General features: G+C 47.7%; 1 protein-coding gene across 1 annotated transcript in view; it reads right to left on the bottom strand.

Moving 5' to 3' along the window:
- The window catches only part of LOC101593036 (mucin-16), a 101923-nt gene extending 82561 nt beyond the window's left edge, over positions 1 to 19362 (bottom strand). The window contains exons 1-8 of the mRNA XM_023705122.1: positions 17877 to 19362; positions 15964 to 16077; positions 7718 to 12091; positions 5469 to 5593; positions 4925 to 4992; positions 2571 to 2743; positions 922 to 957; positions 645 to 710 (exon numbers count right to left, since the gene is read on the bottom strand). Coding sequence (XP_023560890.1) covers positions 645 to 710; positions 922 to 957; positions 2571 to 2743; positions 4925 to 4992; positions 5469 to 5593; positions 7718 to 12091; positions 15964 to 16077; positions 17877 to 19362 — 6442 coding nt within the window. The remainder of the gene's footprint in view (positions 1 to 644; positions 711 to 921; positions 958 to 2570; positions 2744 to 4924; positions 4993 to 5468; positions 5594 to 7717; positions 12092 to 15963; positions 16078 to 17876) is intronic.
- Positions 19363 to 19414: the final 52 nt, after the last annotated feature.

Genomic DNA, 19414 nt, shown 5'->3' with positions numbered 1-19414 from the left:
ACCCTTCAGCCAGCCATAGGAAGGGGACAGACATCCACAGCAGATGTGGAACTTTATCTCAAAAGCCAAACCTCAGTACCTCAGCCCAGAATGGTGAAGATTGGTGTTGATATCCTTTGCTAAGAGGAGAAGCCAACGGGCCGATGGTAGCATGCTTAGCCAGCACATACAAGGTTCTGGCTTGGACTTCTAGCAGCAGAAAAGTAAAAACAAAGAGGAGAAACCCAAATCTTTATTTCTCAGGGTTTGGGCACCAAATACCTGAGCAGTGAAGAAGTCTGAATGGTAACAGCTACCCTGAAGGAAATGAACAGAGACTGAATAGAGATTCGCTTGTGTGCACATGGGGGAAATGCTACTTTATGGAACGTGGTCTGAGCAAAGTTTTGCTGAGCTGAGCTTTGCAGGATCAGGAAGAGCCAGAAGCTGCTGAAATGCAAGAATGGCAAATGCTGTGGCTGTGAGGATGGAAGGATGGCTGGGTCACCAAGGAGCAGAAACAAGACTGGTGTGGCTGGGAGGAGTGAGCAAGGGCAAGAGTGGGCAGCTGAGGCTGCGTGGATGTAAGGTCCAGAACGTGCGAGACCCCGTCAGCCTCCGAACAGGAGTTGAAGGTTCACAGGATCTGGAGGTCAGAGTCTTACCTGTAGATCTGGGAGTGGGGGTCGTGGGTGTGGAGGGCCCTGGGGAAAATGTGGAGGCCACTGGAGCTGAAAGAAAACACAACATGGATATAAATATTGCTGGGCACTAACAAAGCAACGGGGTGATAGAATGTTAGTGGAAACTGGGATCAGCCTGAGGCTTTTCAGTGGCCTGAGGCTTCTCTGGGGCTGGGAATCTGTGGGATAGGGAATGCTTCCTGGGCTCAGGGACCAAAGGTGCTGAACGAATGCAGACTTTGGGGCCATTGTTACTCACTGTTCTTGGTGGGGATCCAGTACCGATGGTGATAGCCTGTGGAAGGACGGGGAGAAAGCAGGACAGAAGATTAGGGAGGGGGTGAGGCCAGACGGTACTTTGTACTGGGTATTGAAGTCAAGGATGCTTCACCCAGCCCTCTTCATTTTTAAATTCTGCAACAGGATCTCACTAAGTTATGCAAACTGAGATCAAACATGTGACTCTCCTACCTCAGCCTCGCCAGTGGCTGGGATCACAGGCAGGCACAGCCATGACCAGCTTCTGTTGGGTTTTTCAGGAAATCACCATAATGCCTTTCACATTGGTTATACTTTGATTTCCCTCTAAGTGTGTATAGGACCTCCCCTTTCACTGCATCTGTACCAAGCTTGATTTATTTTGTTTTAATAATAGCTATTTTAAATAAGGTAAATGGTTCTAATTTGCACATTTTTTGAGACAAGGTCTCATTATGTGGCTTGGCTGGCCTTGTCCTAGTTTTGTAGCCCCTGATACTGATCTCAAACAATCCTTCTGTCTCAACCTCCTGAGTACTGGGTTTACAGGTGCCTGCGTCACCAAGCCCAGTTCCTGATTTGCACTTTTCTGAAGATGTTGTATCATGTGAAACAGACGAGACATAGAGAAACCAATATTGCATGTTCTCGCTCCTACGTGATTGAGAAAATAGTTGATCAAAGGAAGGAAAGAGTGGAAGAGGATTACCAGGGGCTAGTGAAGGTAAAAGGGAAAGAGACAGAGAAAGGCTGGGAGAAGGTTATCAAAGCACGCTTGGACAGGAGAGGTAAGTTCCAGCATTTTACAGAATGGAGGGGTGGCCGCAGTTAACAATTAATTCATCAGTTTAAATTGCTGTCATAGTGGCTGCTTGGTATTCTGTCTCATCCTGAGGTTACAAGCTTTCTCTCGTGTTTGTCAATAGCACAGAATAGAAGTTAGAGCACTTACATTTGAGAGCCAGTTGGGTGCTCGAGTTCCCATTCTGTCCCTTATGAGCAGCCTAATTACAAGAATAGATTCCCAGCTCTCAGCCCTGCTTTGAATCTATTGTTTATTTTTTTTTCCATAGAGTCATAACATAGAAAACGTATACTGTCCCACAGAGTTTTGGGTAAGGCAAGTGTGACATAACATGTACGAAGTTCTGGATCGTAGGAATCCCTCAATAAATATTAGCTTATGTTATTGGTATTATTGTTGGCACTGTTGCCAAGAGGATGGTCACAAAGGACTTTGTTGCTGAAAACATTACTGTGAGTGTTGTTAGTTTTTCGGGAAAGGTGTGCTTCCAGGCGGTTCTTGGAGAAGGAATAAAGGGCCACAGGTTGCCACGAGGAAGAGAAAGGTGTGAGTCACTGAAGTTAGGGGCCTTTAACTGGTGGGGCAGAGTGAGTGGGAGCAGCAGCCACGGTTTTCCTCTATCCCTCTCCTTCCCTGGATCCACACACTGTGCTACGCCACCGGATCGCTGGGAATGTCTCAGGAATGAAAAGGCAGGGGAGGAAAGCTTCACTCCCACTGAAGAGGACCTTTTCTGGGTGTGCTGAGAGAGTTGAGCCCCTTGTGGAAACTCAAGCTTGGCCAGTGACTGAGGACTCAGGTGTGGAGAAATGGCAGGGTAGAAGCTGGGGGCCCTTGCTATTCACCATTGACATAGAGGCTGTCCCGGTCCAGGCTGTAGCTGCCCAGCTGGGTGATGCCATGGGTCAGCTGGCTCAGCTCCCAGTACAGCTGCTCTCTGTCCAGCCGAGGGCCTGTAGGATCTGAGTGGTAGGTGCAGACGCCATCTATTCTGGTGCTTGTCTCATGCTTTTCAGCCCTGGGGTGGGAAGGACATGGGAAGAGGGCTAAGTAGAGATGTGGAGACTGGGGTACCCTCAGGAGACACCAAACAGACACTCCTTGGGATTTACCCTAGCACTTTTCCTAGGTTGCCTCTGTTGTCTTGAATGTATCTTTTTCTGCTTCAATTAGGGATCCAGATCTCCCATATACTTCAGTGGAGCTTTCTCCTGGGCTACTATTTAGCTAGTCTGCTTCTTAGACTCGCTGTTCTTTTCCTGCCTTCTTCCTTTTATTCCCTTTATGTTGTTGGGCTTGAATGCAGTAGATTGCAGAAGCCCCACCTTCACCCCACTGAGCTACAATAGTAACCCTTTTCTTATTTTGAAATAGGGTCTTATAAAGTTTTCCTGTAACAGAAAATGGCCCCTCCAGCCCGTATGCTTCAGTTTCTTAGTTGCCAGGATAACACAGGCAACTAAGTTCCTGTTCCTGTTTCAGTTGCCGCTGTCTCTTAGAAATGGCTAGTCACAATGATGCACAATGTATAAACCAATCCCCAGTTGACAAGCCACTCTGCTTCCTTGTCCTATACAAGCCCTCGACCACAAGAGACCAGGGACTGATATTTTGGGAGTGACCCCTATTAGTGCCTGTTGGTGTAAATGAATCTGCCTCCAAAATATGGGTGTTGCCCTGGTGTTTCTGCTTGTTATAATCCAAGCTGGTCTCCAACTGTTGACCCTCCTGCCTTAGCCTCCTAAATAACTACTGATTCTTTTTTCTATTAATTCATTCAAACTGAGTGTTCAATGATAAGCACCCTACAATTTCATGCATGAAATTAGGTACAGTTGGTGTCCACTCTAGCAAGAATCAAGTCTTGCTTGAGTCACAGAGAAGGAGATTCAGAACTCCAGGGAGGACCACACAGGATGTAAATGGCTATCCCCGTGACTGTGGCCCTGTGGACCCTGAAACGGTGACTTTTTTTTTTCAAGATGGTGAATCTCAAGCCTGAATTCAACCCTTCAAGACAACATTTTGGGCAAACAGCTACATTTGGAGAAAAACAGAGAAAATAATAGAGGCTTTGCTGGACATAGGGTAGTTCCATTTTTAGTTTTTAAGGGCATAGTGACAGTTTTATACAATACCAGTAGTAACTTACATTCGCACCAACAGTGTGTGAGTAAGTTCCCTTAAAGTATGTATTTTTGTGTGTGTTTAATAATAGCTTTTGTAATGAGGGAGGGCGAGATGACACCTTGCAGTGCTACTCATAGTAGCCAAGGTATGGAATTAGTCTAAATGTCCATCCATAAATGAATGGGAAAAATATGATACACACAAACACGTATCAGTTAACCATAATAAGACTGAAGTTGTTGGGTGGCAGGTGGAAAGAGGAATATTAACTACAATGGATTCTTCATCCTATGGAAAGATGAGGACAAGCGGGATGGGTGTTCAGCTAATGGCAGTTGTGATTTGTGAAACTCCAGGAGACTCTCTCTATAGAGGGATCTGAGCAATGAGCCTGCCTTGCTAGCATCTGAGTTGGCTGGATGGAGGACTCCCAGAGAGGCCACAAGGTGATGAACTACAAGCACTGGACACTCAGGACGCACAGTGATCTTACAGGACATCAGGGGAACTGGGCAAAGAAGAGAAGATGGGCCATTTCTGTTGAATGTTCAGGTCCACTCAAGATTTCTTTAAATTGCAAAATATCCTGCTGATGCATAACGTTCAGTTTATTTTTCCTTGGGGTCAGTAAGACTTCCTTTGGGCAGCTCCTCAGCTCTTCTTACAGGATGAACTGGAATGCTGTGGTGACCACAGTTCATTCCTAGCAAGGAATGGGCTGGGCCAGGGAGGATATCAGGGATTCTGGGAATGGCACTGGCAAAGGTTGGACACCAGTTGCTGCTCTGAGATCAAATCCAGTCAGTGTTCACAATGGGCCATGCGCTGTGCTGGTGACTGACCCCAGGAGGAAAGGACTGTTGTTCTTAATAACACTGTATGGATGATGTGTTTGAGGGACAGGGAAGTCATGTATCTTGCTCAAGGTTGCAGAGCTAGCAAATGTTGCAGCAGGTGTTCAAGCCCAGACACTGTGAGTCCACTATTCTACGTCACCTGTCAAAAAAAGTCCAAGGAACTGGGGCTACCTGGGGGATGGAGAGGCAGAAGGGACAGAAGGGAGTCTCACCTGAGCATTGTCAGCCTGCAGCCAGTGTAAAGGGGACCAATGCTGCTGTTCTTGAACACGGCATGGAGCTGGGGAGGAAGGAAGGAGAGACATGGATAGGAGGGACCAAGACAGCAGGTAGGCAGGTGTCATGGCTTAGACCTAGAAAGAATCCCCCAAACTCACACATGCTGATATTGGGCTTTTGAAAGGTGACTGGGTCACAGCACCATATTGGATGTGCACAGTGAGCAGTTCGGAGGTAGGGCCTGGCTGGAGGTGGTCTCTGGGGGCCCTGACCTGACAGGGTATATCTCCCTTCCCAGCTTCTTTCTTCTCTCAGCTTGCTTACCACTGTGATATGAGTAGCTCTCCTTTGCTATGTCTCTGTGCTATGTCTCTGTGCTATGTCTCATGTCTGCCCTGGGAGCCAGGTTGACCTTGAACCGTAGCCAAAATAATCTCTTCTCCTTCAGGTGGTGGAGGTCAGGCATTGTGTCTCAGCAACAGGAGTGACTAAGACAGCAAAGCTAACATGAGATGGAAATTGGTAGGGAGCTCTTACCAACTGCTGCAGGGTCCCGTCAGTGCTGTTGAATAACCCAGAGCCTGGGTTCCCCATATCCTTCTGGTAGGTCAGATTGGTGATGGTGAAGTTGACGGTAAAAATCTTCAGCAATGGGACCTCAGCTGCAGTAGGAGGACAAGAAGAGATCAGTCCTGAGTCGCCCCCAGGCTGGAGATGAGAGGAAAGACTCCGAGGACCATTTTAACTGTGGTGCCCAGCAGGGCTGTGCTGCTGAACGAGCCTCAAGTGGCCATCACCATGTGCCTATGCAGGGTGCGTCAGGACTATCCCAGTCGGCTTGGACACTTGCGCTCCTGGGAGGCAGACTCCCTGCTGTGAAAGTTAGAACACTCCCACTTCTAGGGATAGTCTGAAGGAATAGGCCGCACAGCCACTTTCACTGCAGCATAGTCACAAGTGCTAAGCCATGGAATCCACCTAGATGCCCATCCGTGGGTTGAGTGGGCGAAGAAAACGAGGCACATAGAAGCAGCGGGATGGTATTGAGCCATAGAGATAGCTCATCCTTTGCAACAAAGCGTATAAAAGTGAAGGCCATTATGGTAAGTTTGATAATTGAGACACAGAAAAACAAATGTCTGGTGCTCTCTCTCTCATAGGTGGATTTTAGAAAGTGTTGATCTGAACGTGCAAGAGTGGTTATTAGAAGTTGAGAGGAATGAGGGAACGGGGATAGAAGACACATGGATAACAAGTACCCAAGCAGAGGTACACAGAAGGAATGTTTCAGTGTTCTACAGCAAGGGAGGAGGACTATAGTTCACATAACTTACTTCATATTTTATGAGTGCCTGAGAGGAGCTTGAGGACTTCACACATGCAGTAGGAAAGGAGATGAGAACATTGATTCTCTCGACTTGATTAGTTACGTTCTTTTATTTTACGTATTTGCTACAGGGTCTTACTACACAGCTCAGATTCATAGTGATCCTTCTGTCTCATCTCCCTAGTGCTGGGATTACAAGTGTGTGCTACCATGCCCATTCTAGGTGGTGCACCAGGGGGCAGGGTTGGTGTGACATGTGGTACTGGGGGATGGAACCCCAGGCCCTGCGCTTGCCTAAGCAGGTCCATAGTCCACTGAGCTACCTTGCTGGCCCTCCTCGAATTGATTACTATGTGTGGTGTACACGTGTTGAAGTGTCACACACTGTTCCCCTGCAATGTACAGTTATCATGTTTTAAAACAACATGTTCACAAATGTTTAAGGAGATCACGATGCCACCTGTCACGAGTTCATCATGAGTGACACACTGCACCATCTAGGGAGCCTTCACACTACACTCATAAATGTGTGCAATTAAAAAATTACTAAAAATAAATAAAGGCATGGATACAATTGAGGCAGTGATGGTGACACTGGCATGAGGAGGTCACCCTCATTCCACATCCCATTGGCTGTTAGTATTTTGGGACACACCAGCATGTGCACCTCTGTGTTGAGGGGGGACGACTGGACCCGGGGATCACCGTTGTCACAGTGACTAATAAAAATTTTCACTCCCTGGACTGGATAAGTCCAAAGTGTGTGTTCTGTGCGTTTTCTCAGTGCTTCTTTCTAGTCTAAAAAAAACCACAAGACAACAAATTTCTACAGCTTAAATCATCGGTTTGTGGTATTTTTATTACGGACCCCAGGGAAATGATACGGTATACCACACAACCCAGTAAGTAATTCCTTTTCTAACAATATGCTCAAAGGAATTGAAATCAGGAACTTGAATGGATACTTGTACATCAATAATCTTTGCCACATTATTCCTAGTAGTTGAAAACAGCCCAAGGGTCCATCAGCAGATGAGTTGGGTGGATAAACTGTTCTACACTCTTATAACAGGATTATATCTATCCATGAAAGGAATGGATTTTGGACACATAACACAACATGAATGATCCTTCAACTCATACTGTGTGAAGCTAGCCAGGTACCAAAGAGCAAATGGGGTACAATTCCAATTATATGAGGTGCCTAGAGGGTCAAAATCATAAACACGGTAGTAGGTTGCTATGGACTTGGGCTGGGGAGGGGGAATTATTGCTTAATGAGTCCCCTACCCCTTAGGAAGGGAAAATGTTCTTAGTGGTGGTGTTGGCATAACAGCATGAATGCAATTAGTATAGCTAAATTGTACACCTAAAATATTTAAAAAGCATATTTTTCAACATGCAGGCATATATATTTTACCATTGCTATATGACAAAAAAAAAAAAAAGATATTCTTACTTGTTGCTGAAGTCAGTGTCTCTGAAGTTGAGGTGTACATTCCAGATGGGCTCTCTGAGGCAAAGGGACTTCCAGCTGTTGTAGCACTGAGGGTGGAGGCTGTGATCTCGGCTGTGGTGGGACTTGAACCTGTGGCAGCTAAATGAGTGGTCTCCACAGTTGTGGTTCTCAAGGTAGCAGTTGGACTCAATCCTTCTCTGTGACTGGTTGTAGGTAGTGTTGGGGTCTGCGGTGTTACTGAGGTCACAGTGGGGCCTACAGCAGTTTGGGAAAAATCTGGGAGTCCGACTGAAGTTGCAAGTGATGAAGATTCTCTGTTCCAGGAAGTTACGGTCTTTGGCTCGCCTGTGGTTTTAGCAGCACTGGAAAGCCAAGGGACACTGAGGGGAGGAGTCGGAATGCTTGTGCTGGCCTCTGCTGCAGGGCTGTTGACCCATGTGCTTGAGGTCTCTGAGAGGCCAGGGGAAAGGGCTGCAGTTGGCATAGCTGTGCTGGTCTCTGCCCTGGGAGGTGTAGATGGTGAGGCTGTTTCCAAGGGAACAGCACGCGAAACTGTTGGACCTACATCAGCTCTACCCATCTCTGTCACAAGAGACGGTGGGAGAGAAGTTGCTGTCCCCTGTCCACTGAGGGAAGCAGTCTGAGTTGGAAGAGCTGTGCTCATCTCTACCTCAGGTCTGACAGATGCTGAGGCTGTCTCCAAGAAAGGAAGAACAACAGTTGAAACAGGAAACTTTGTGGTTGTCTCTGCACTGGGGTGGGTGATCAATAAGGCTGTGGTTTCTGGCTCACTGGGAAAAACACTCACAGTTGGAATAGTGGTCCCGGTTGGTGGCCCCGGAGTGACCTGGGAGGTTACCACCTCTGGTTTCCAAATTGTTATTGGCGCTGGTGAACTGGCCTCAGCCCTAGGACTGCTGGCGATGGAGGGCGTGGTATGTGATTCACTATGGGAAAAATCAGGGCTAGTTCTGGAAGCAGGCATGCTGGTTTGTGAAGGGTGAGGGACCGATGAGGTTGCAGCTGGCTCACCAGGAAGAACAGAGGGGGTCGGAACAGCAGGAGTGGTCTCTGCCTCAGGAGAGGAGAATACTGAAACTGTGGTCTCTGTTTCAACTAGAGAAGGAGTCAGAGCTGAAGTAGCCGTGCTTGTGTCTGTCCCAGAATTGGTAACCTCTGAGGTCACTGCCACGGGTATACGAGATGAAACTATGGTAGTTGGAACAGTTAGGCTGGCTTTGGCCCCAGGGCTGGTAGCCATCGAAGGTGTGAAGTCTGATTCACTCTTGGGAAGCCCTGGGGCTGTTCTGGAGACAGGTGTCCAAGTGTCTGCCGAATGAGTGACCAGGGAAGTAGTCGTGTTTGGCTCCCCAGGCACAGTAGTCAGAGTTGGAATGGCCGGGCTGGCTTCTGACCCCGAATAGGTGACCCACGAGGCTGTAGTCTTTGGTGCTTGTGAGTAACCAGTCTGCTTGGGATAAACTGTGCTCGCCTCCGTCCCAGAACTAGTGGTGAATGGTGTCACTATCCCTGGCACACCAGGGGAGACAGCCAGAGTCGGAAGGGCTGAACTTGGCCCAGGATGGGTGGCCAATAATGCTGTGGTCTCTGGTTTACTAGAAGAATGAGCTTGGGAGGCAGTACTTGCACTGATCACTGTCCTAGAGCTGGTGGGCGATGAGCTCACCTCTCCTGGTACCTCAGGGGAAATGGTGGGAGGTGGAGCAGCTGAGCTGGCTTCTGACCTGGGACTGGTCATTGCTGAGGGTGTGCTGCCTGATACACCGTGTGGAAAATAGGGGGTTGTCCTGGAAACTGGTAAGCTGGTCACTGCAGGATGAGTCACCCATGAGGCTGCTGTATCCAGCTCACTGGGGGAAACAGAGAGAGATGGAATAGCTGAACTGGTGACTGAGCCAGGACGGGTCACCCATGGGGATGTGATATCCAGTTGCTCTGGGGAAACAGTTAGAACTGAAGTAGTTGTACTTGGTTCTGTCTCAAAGCTGGTGACCAGTGAGGTCATCTCTGATATGCTGGGGGAGACAGCCAGAGTTGGAATGGATGAACTTGTCTGGGTCCCAGCAGATGTGCCCAAGGCGGGCGTGACCTCAGGTTGGGAAGGAGAAGGAATCAGAGATGGTTCGGTCGTCTTGGTGGCTATTCCAGAAGTAGGGACCTGTGAAGCCACCATGTCTGGAGCACCAGGGGAGATCATGGTGGTTGACACAGCTGGGCTGGGTTCTGCCCCAGGAATGACGGTTGTTGGGGTTGTAGGGTGCGTTGCATTATGGGAAACACTTGGGCTTGTCATGAAAACAGGTTGGCTGGTCTCTGCAGAATGGGTGGCCAAGGAGACAGTTGTATGTGGTTCACCAGGAGAGACAGGAAAAGTTGGAGCAACAGAACTGGTTTCAAATCCAGGATGGACTCCCTGTGAGCCTGTGGTCTCTTGTTGGCCTGAGAGAGCAGTCAGAGTGGAAAATGTACTGGTCTCTGTTCCAGAACGGGTGAGCGGTGAAGTCAGCAATCCTGAGCCAGAGGTCGAGAGAGCTGAACCGGCTTCTGTCTCAGGACTGGTGGCTGTTAAAGGTGTGCTATTGAGTTCAGTATGGAGAACATCTGGGACTGTGCTGGGACTCATCGGGCTTGTCTCTGTAGGAAGCATGATCAGGGAGGCTGTTGCATCTGGCTCCCCAGGAGAAAGAGACAGAGTGGGAACAGCTGAACTGGAGACTGCCCCAGGATGAGTGATGCTTGTGGCTGTAACCTTTGATCCAGAAGGAGAAAGAGCCAGAGTTGGAGTACTTGTACTGGCCACTGCTGTGGAACTAGTGACCAGTGACATTATCACCCAGGGGACTGAATGTGAAACAGCTGAACTGGATGTTTCCTCAGGACTGGTGGTGGTGAAGGGTGAGGTGTTAGATTCACTATGGGGAACACTCAGGGTTGTTTTGGGAATAGCTGAGATGGCTTCTGCAGGATGAGAGGTGTGTGAAGCTGTTGTATAGGGTTCACTCGCTAGCACAGTCCCTGGAACAGAGGAACTGGCTTCTGTCTCAGGATGGATGATCCACTGTGCTGTGGTCTCTGGCTGCCCTGGGGAAACCATCTGGGTTGGAGCCACACCACTCTCTTCTCTGGAATTAGTGGTCAGTGAAGTCATTGTCCCTGGCACACCAGGAGAAGAGGCAGTTTGAGTTGGAATGGCTGAATTAGTCTGTGGTCCAGGATGGGTAGCTAATGAGGATGTGGCCTCTGGTGTCCCAGTTGGATTTGGAATACTTGTCCTGGTTGCTGATGTAGTGCCCAGCAAGGTCACCCTGTTTGTCCCATCAGGTGAAACAGTGGAAGCAGAGACAGCCGGACTGGTTTTGTCCACAAGACTGGTGGTTGTTAATGGTGTGGCACTGGATTCACTACGGGGAAAATCTGGGGTTATCCTAGGAGCTGTTGGGCTGGTCTCTACAGAATGCGTAGCCCATGAAGTTGTTGTATGTGATCCACCAGACAAAACAGTCAGCGTTGGAACTGCTGAACTGACTTCTGTTCCAGATTGGGTTTCTTTTAAAATGGTGATATCCATCTGACTTGGAGAAAGAGTCAAAACTTGGCTACTTGTACTTGCCTCTGTCCCAGAACTCCTATGCGTTGATGTCACCATCTGTGATACACCAGGTGAGACAGTTGGACTTGGAATGGCTGAGCCTTGTACCATTCCAAGATCAGTAGCCAAGGAGGCTGTGCTCTCTTGTCCACCAGGAGGAGTCCGGGTTGGTTTCACTGAGCCAGTGTGTGTCCTGGAAGTAGTGGTCAGTGAGACTCTCTTTCCTGGTGTATCAGGAGGGACAGTGGTTGTTGGAATGGCCAGTGCGGTTTCTGTCCCAGGACTCGTGCCCACTGAGAGTGTGGTTTGTGATTCAGAATGGGGAAATTTGGAGGTTGTTCTGGAAACAGGCATCCTCCTTTCTGTAGGGTGAGTCATCAATGAGACCATGGTGTGTGACTCGTCAGAGAATGCAGTTGGAGTTTGGGTAGCTGGCCTGGTCCCTGCCTCAGGACTGTGGGCCTCTGAGGCAGTGGTCTCTGGTTCTCTACTGAAAGAAGATGGTGTTTCCCTGGGAACTGTTACACTGGTGTCTTCTCCAAGTCGAGTGGCCAGCGTGGTTGTCATCTCTGGAACAGCAGGAGAAATAGTTGGGGTTGTTGTGATTGTTCCTTCTGTGCTTGTGCTGGCTGCTTGTTCTGATGCTGTGACAGATGCTGTTCTTAAGGGGAGAACGGAGACCCCAGTGGTCCCAGCGGCAGTGGAGGTGGTCTTCAGAGGCATGGCAGTGGTCTCTGATCTTTCAGTTCCTCCAATGGAAAGTTCTGGAAAGTGGGGATGCACACAATTTGGACAAAATGATTATACTTCTCAGAGTGGCCATAGGTTATTTTTTTTTACATGTGAAGAAAGGAAAAGAAATCTCTGTTACCTGAGCTGTGTCTGGGCTGCTCCTGGAGTGGGAAGAGGGATTGCGACTGGTATTCTTACCTTACCTGCAAATCTTGAGCTACCACTTCTAGATTTGTGAGCACACTAGTCCACTCCTTATTCCTAAGTGTTCTCTGCACTACCCAGCCTTTGAGCCTCTTCTCTCGGCCAGACACTCTCTATGTCAGTAGATCCCTTCAGGTCTCCCCTCACTGAAACCCAACTCCAAATCTACTTTCACAAGTCCCTAGAAGACCCAATATGAAACCCAAATCCATATCAGATCCAATTCACTGCCACCATCTCCATAGCACCTTCCCACACTGTCAGAACCTCTGTTGTAGAGTCCTCTAATGGTCTGGATGGTAATGGCTCCTAACCTGTGACTGCTGATCATACAATAAGACAATGTTGATTTTTTATATTCTTTTAAAATTTGATTTCATTGGTACATTTTAGATGCAGGCAATGATCATATTTATCATAGAGAATTTGTACCTGTACATGATATAGCTTTCCCCCACATTCCCCTACCCTCCCTTCAACCCCTTGTGTTATGCTCTTGAGGACTTGTGATCTAGAATAAGACAGTCCTACACTAACATGCTCCTTTTTCTTACAGAAATGCATACCTTTTTAGGCTACCAAATTTACATTTCCATTTTTTCATCTAGGAAGTCTAGCTACATCCAGTGGCTCCATTACCAGAGGTGGTCTAGTGACTGGGACACAGCTCCAAAGAAGAGAGAAATAGCATTGACAGAGATGGTGGCTACCAAAGAGGGCTTCAGGAAATGCTTCCTAGGGAGCAGGGAGGCTGCTCTATGTAGAGTACAAAGGCTACTGTAGATTAGTACAGATGGAAAGAGGCATCATGGAGAGGATTTCACTCTGGCAGTGGAGTGATGATGTTTCTTAAATGCACTTGTGCATATGATGATGGTGGTAGTAGTGAAGAGGAAGAAGAGAAAAAGAATAGAACAGAAAGGAGGAAGGTGAAGAAGAAAAGGGGAAGGAAGAGGCAAGAGGAAGAAGATGGGAAGAAGAGGGGGAGGGGAAGCAGGAAGAGAGACAAGAGGAAGAGGTGACAAAAGGAAAGGAAGTAGGGGTGAGGAAAGGGGATGTGGAAGTTGAGGGAGAGGAGGCAAGGGGGAGGACACATGGTGAAGAGAAATAAGGAAGAGGGATGAGGTGGAGGGGAAGAGAAGGAAGAAAGGAAGGGTGATGGAAGAGAAAAATTGGAGGAAGAACATGAGGAAGAGAAAACTATGGCCAAGACATTTTGTACTGTTGGGTTAATCCTCACAAGAGCAACAAATGACACATTCCATTATTCTGGTGATTTTACAGGACAGAAGGATGCAAACTCAGAGATCATAACTTGCCAAGCCAAACATCTACCTACTGTGGAAAGCTGAGTGTAGTTCTGTCTGAGTTCTAAACCTGTACTCCTAACGATTGCATGATATTATCCCCTTAGATGGATAGAGTATCAATCTAAGCTCCAGAATTATAGGCCCATAGGGCCAGTATGGAAAGCATAGAAAATTTTCATTTAGTGACAGGTCTTATCCAGCATTTTCTTCTTCAGCATTCTCAACCAGGGGTAGGTTTGCCCCCAGAGAACACTTAGCAAGGTCTAGAGACCTTTCTGGATGTCACAGCTGTGTGTATGTGGGCAGGGCTGGCCAGTAGAATGCAGAGATGCCACTACACATCCTGGAGTGCATGTGTCAGCCCCTCGCCACAATTACCTGCCCCAACATGTTGGTGCCACAGAAGTTGAGGAACTCTGTTCTATATTAAATGAAGGCTGTGTATGTATGTTTCTGTGAATCACCCATAAAAATTTCCACCTAAATTAGCTGTTCTTGTTTTGGAAATCTGTAATATATGTGTTATTGTATGTTACCCTGTTTCTGCTATTTGTTTTTGCTTTTGTTTTCACTCTATAAAATAAAATAAAATAAAGTAAAATAAAATAAAATAAAATATAAAACTGAAAAAGTCATCACTTGGAGCCTGGGGGTACATTTTCTGGTGACTAATGTGGCTGATTCTGTTAGGTCCCTGCTCAAAGGTGCACAACAGCGCCTATGGCTCCTACCAAGAGCTTTCACTCAGTCTGTGCTGGAGCAAACTGGAACTGCCGAGGGCTCAGACCCACAGGAGCACATAGTCCAGAGTGGGAGTTGGCTGTGTAGCCCGGCCCGTGCCCCCTGGCTGACTGTCCTGCAGTTCCTCAGAAGTCATCAGAGGGATCAGTACTGTGTTGCTCACAACTATAATTCACTCAAAACAGCTCCTTCTCTTAGATTCTTTCGTCTTCTATCCATGCCTCCTACCACCGTCCTCAACTGAAGATAAATTACTGATCTCTGCATTGCTGATCCATTGCCTGCTTCTTGGAATAACCAACCTAATTTGCCTGGCCCACAGAATAAAACCAGTAGACCTACTTGGAGTTGACTATGTCTAAAGCCTAGATCTTAGAAAACTCTTTGAAATGAGTTGGTAAAATAGTTGGATCTCTAAATAGTTCCAGAAGAACTTTCTGACTATGTAGAATTGCTGTTTTGCTTCATGGTGAGGCAGACTCCTGGCTCTGTACACCCAGTCACATACAGCAATAAATCTATTAGGCATCTTTCAGAGGAAAAGATGCTGTCAGATAATGGTATTAACACATGGGTTGACAAAACCAAGCAAGCTTCAATACTGTAGGACTTCTTGGCACTTGTAATATACACGTGCATGCTGTAACTCTCCAAGAGAAACAATAGGTTCACTCAGCTTTTTGACCACAGAATTTCTTGACCTTTGGTGAAAAAGCCCCAAGCGTTGCGACAGCTTAGGCTTCCTGAATGTTGTTTCACATTCACCCTTGGCTACATCTCCCACTCATCCCCTTAAAGCTCACGCTTGAGCAAAGGTGGATTGTTTTGTAATTCCCAGGTATTCCCCAGTTCCATTCCTCTTTGTGACTGAACACTCTGTTGTGTTTTCCATGCAGAAAGTCTTCAACAACTCCCATCTTTCTAGCTAACTCCTATTCTTTACAACCCAAGGCCACATATTGCCTCCTCATTGATACCTTTCCTTTGTCATTCAATACCTTTCCCTTACATACTTGTAAAGTTATGTCATAGATTTTTAAATTAATGTATGTGGTTTTTATAGGGTCTCACTATGCAGTTTGGACTCATAGTGATCCTCCTGTTTTCAGCTTCCCCAGCACTGGGATTACAGGTATACGCCACTATGCCCAGATTCTGGCCAATTTAGCCCACCATGGGGATGGAGCTGGCATGGCTTGTGGTGCTAGGGAGTGAACTGCGGTCCCTGCACTTGTCTAAGCTTGCCTAAGCAGGTGCTTTAGTCCACTGAGCTATCACACTGGCCCAATATATCATAGTTATTTTGTTCCTTTCCTGCTTTTACTGTCCAACTCAGGGCTCCATAGATGAAATGCACCCTCGGCTAATAGGACAGTCTCTGACACATGGTTATTCATAAACATTCTCAGAGTTCAACTCATCTATGTCAAGCTCGCTAGGTTGATGTCTCTGACACTGCACTAAACTCATGCAACGTGCTGTGACTAAAAGTGGTCGCACCCACAAAGATCGAGCTAGCACAGAGAAACTCACGATAGGCACCTACAGAAAACAGGAATCTTACCTGAAGGAAGTAAGGATTTATCTCTCTAGATCAGAGAATAAGGGCACAAGTGGGGCTACCAGGAAGTGAGTAGAATTGAACCTACCTGTAGGACTAGCAGGTGCTGTGGGTGTCAGGGGACCCTTGAGTGGCCCCATAGTGCCACCGTGTGCCACGTCGCTGGGTAGCCGTGTGATGCGCTCCACCACGCTTTCGATTCCTGTATGTGAAGGTGAGAAGAAAGCTGAAGTAACTTGCCTGATTCAGCGAAGCGCACTATCTACATGGGCTGCTTCGCATCCCGCTGCTGCTCAGGCCTATGCGTAGCAGCCTGAGCTAGGGCCACCTCCACTAAGCGGTCATACCCATCCAGACATCAGTGCATCCACTCACAGAGCTGTCCAGCTTTCCCTCCATCCACGTCTACATCTGAGTGTCTTTCCTTCCATCGTTACCTTCCTTAATCCTTTCTTCATACTGAACATTCTTCCATGCATCTTCCTTATCTCCTTTCTTAATGTCTCTTTTCTTTAATCTTTGCTTCTGACATTGCCAGTCCTACGGATAACCCACTACTATTATGGGCTACTGGACTAGATTGGATTGTTTTGCTGAATTCACGCACCTACAATATTTAAATGGCAATAGAACACCCATCTCTGACAAAACTAAACAAAATAAGTGCATATAAATGAAGGACCATTTTGTATCTGTATATACAAAGTAGTTAGGATAGATATACAGTAACTTGCTCTTAATTCAATGAGAAGAAAGATTTGTACTAATAGCATTTGGACAAGATATTATGTCTGCATCTTGTACTATAAATAACCACTATGAAGACAACAATATGCAATGTATTAATTATTGAAACTGTCCTAGTGGGCCAGGGAGATGGTTCAGTGGAATAAGTGCTTCCCTGGCATGCACAAGGGCCTGAGTTCAATCCCTGGTTCCACCAAAAAAAAAAAAAAAAAAAAAAAAAAAAAAGAAAGAAAGAAAGAAAGAAAGAAAGAAAGAAAGAATAGTGTTTTGAAACTGTCCTAGTAACCTGGTTTGAATCTGTCTCATTGCTATTTGTTTCTCAATAAAATTAATAAAAAATAATCTTTACTTCATTTTATCTTTCTAGTCACATTTTCTGTTTTATTTATTTCTGTCCTTCCTTCCTTTAATCCCTTCTTGTATTTATTCATTCTAAAAATTTATTACAGCAAAGTAAAAGATCCATTGTTGTGGGTTTCCCTTTAGAACACTCCCTCTTGCCTGAAATGCATGTATCCCTTTGTTCCTGCTGCTTTTGCAGTACTGGGGATTGAACTCGGAACTTTCCACTTGCTAGGCAGGTGCTTATGCCACTGAGCTATAACCCAGCTCTTGCTGCTTTTGCAAGTAGCCCTGGAAGTCTTTTTTTCCATACATGTCTTTATAAAATGTAAAAAGTACTGTGAGAGCAGCTGCCAAGTGGCATCCAATGCACAGACAAAAATGCTACAATGTGTCTTCTCTAGACAAAGTCTCACTACTGAGGCTGGTCCTAGAGCCTGCTTTAAATAAGGTATGAAGAGGATTTAAAAAAATCTCAAGAAAAGGGTGCTGGGCCTGGAATAAGTATTAAATAAGCATTTGCAATCACCAACATTAGTATTAGGCTAGAAAATTGACCCCATTACTATAATTATTTGACTAAGGCCTTGCTTATGTTTCACTTGTGCATAGGCTGGCAAACACAACGGAAGAGAAAACAAGATTAATGACATTTTCCTATCAAAAAGAGGACATATCCTATGAGTTGCCACAGAGAAGGATTTAGGAAACAGGGGTCCATATTGGGACACACAGTTCTGAGTAAAGAACTATATGAGAACATGACACCCAACACATGGCAACACTGTCCTTAGAGCTGGTAACAATGGTTAGCATAGCTGGAATGGCCTCTAGGGGGTCACACAAACTGGCAAAAAGGACACTTCAGCAGTGACACAGTCTGACTGAGAGGGCATATCCCATTAGTAGTACCTGAAGAAGTAACCAGAGGTAGAGAGGGAGAGACTGATGGGATCCGAGGGCTCCTGCCAGCTGATGCTGTGGGAGATACCAGTGGGGAATGCTGGGAAATGGAGCTTTGAGGCTGAGTCCAAATACGTTCTGTGGTAGTAAAGCTCAGAGTGGGGCCTGTGGTAGAGGACGGAGACTGTGAAGGAGGCAAAGGGGAAGGGGGACTCCACAAAAAATCACTTGTGCCAGACTCGAACGGAGACGTGGTGCTTTTCAGCACTGAGAAGCTGGCTACGGAAGATGTGGGAGCCCCAGATTTATGGAAGCTGGCCTGGGCACTGGAGTGGGTTCTGATGGTCTCGGTGGGAAATGGAGCGTCCACAGTCCCTGGTGGAGTGGTCTGCTTGTCCTTCAGAGAAATCGCAGAGGTACCCAGGTTGTATTTGGAAACAGTAGAATGGGCATGCATTGAAGGGTTTGGGAGAGGCTGGTTGGGAGATGGGGAGAGACTGGAGCCAGAAGAAGCAGGTAGGGTTGCACTGGTGGTCTCCGACAGGAATGTGGGCATGGACAAGGAGGAGGAGGAGGTCCACACACTGGAGTACGGCTTGGACGCAGCTGTGGGTGCTATACCTTCACTGGGCTCCCACCCAGTGGAAGTGGGACTGGGTGTGGATGGGCTGGATCCCGAGAGGACAGAGGTCTCTCTGGAAGCAGTCTGTGTTCCCCAGAACATAGTCTGCAGGGAATCTTCAACTACGTGGGTGGGAAGCATGTTCTTCCCCTCAGAGGGGGTGCTGACTGTCTGAGGGGTTGAGTAGGAAGAAGGCTGCCCCGGAAGGGCAAGGCTGGAAGTGGCAGGCACAATGGACCCAATGGGGAGTGCAGAACTCAGCACTGTGTCCCCTTGCATGGTGCTGTGCACTGTGGCCTGGCTGTGAAGAGTACTGGGCGTGAGCTTGGTGGCTGGACTGCTCCTGGCGGTGTGGGCGCTAGAGGGCAGCAGGCCTGTGCTCTGCTGAGGGGAAGGAGTGAGAAGGGAGGACGTGGCAGTAGGCCCCGTGGCACTCTGTCCTGGGGAAGTGGCAGGCCCAGTAGAAGGCCAGCTAGTGGATGAGGTGAGTCCACCAGGGAGGCTGGAGGTGCCTGCGGACCCAGAAGTGATGCTTGTGGGCTCCTGGTTGCTGGCAGACGTCTGGGAGGCAGGAGGCACCTGGGATGATGTGGATGCACTGCTGAACTCCGTGGAGATGCTGCTGAGTTTGAGGTTTGTGGGGAGAGGCCCTTGGGGTTGACTGGAGGAGGAGCTGGGCTCTGGAGGGCTCACAAGGAGGGCGGTGCCCAGGGTCGTGACATTTGTTACAGGGGCAGGGGAGGACAGGCCTGTCCTGCCGGTGGTGGAGAGGCCCAGAGTGGAGGAGAAAGCCAGAGTGGGGATCTGGGTGGAACTCATGTGCCCAGTAGTGACATGGGGCCTCCCGGTGTTGGTGGTGGCAGAAGAGGGCATGCCAGATGTGTGGACGCCGGCCCGTGAGCTGGTGCGGGTACCCGCTGCTTCA

Source organism: Octodon degus, unplaced genomic scaffold, assembly GCF_000260255.1.
Source record: "Octodon degus isolate 3935 unplaced genomic scaffold, OctDeg1.0 scaffold00214, whole genome shotgun sequence".
In the NCBI taxonomy this organism is placed as follows: Eukaryota; Metazoa; Chordata; class Mammalia; order Rodentia; family Octodontidae; genus Octodon; species Octodon degus.
Note: the sequence above shows the minus strand (reverse complement) of the source record. Positions and strands in the feature narration are given on the sequence as shown.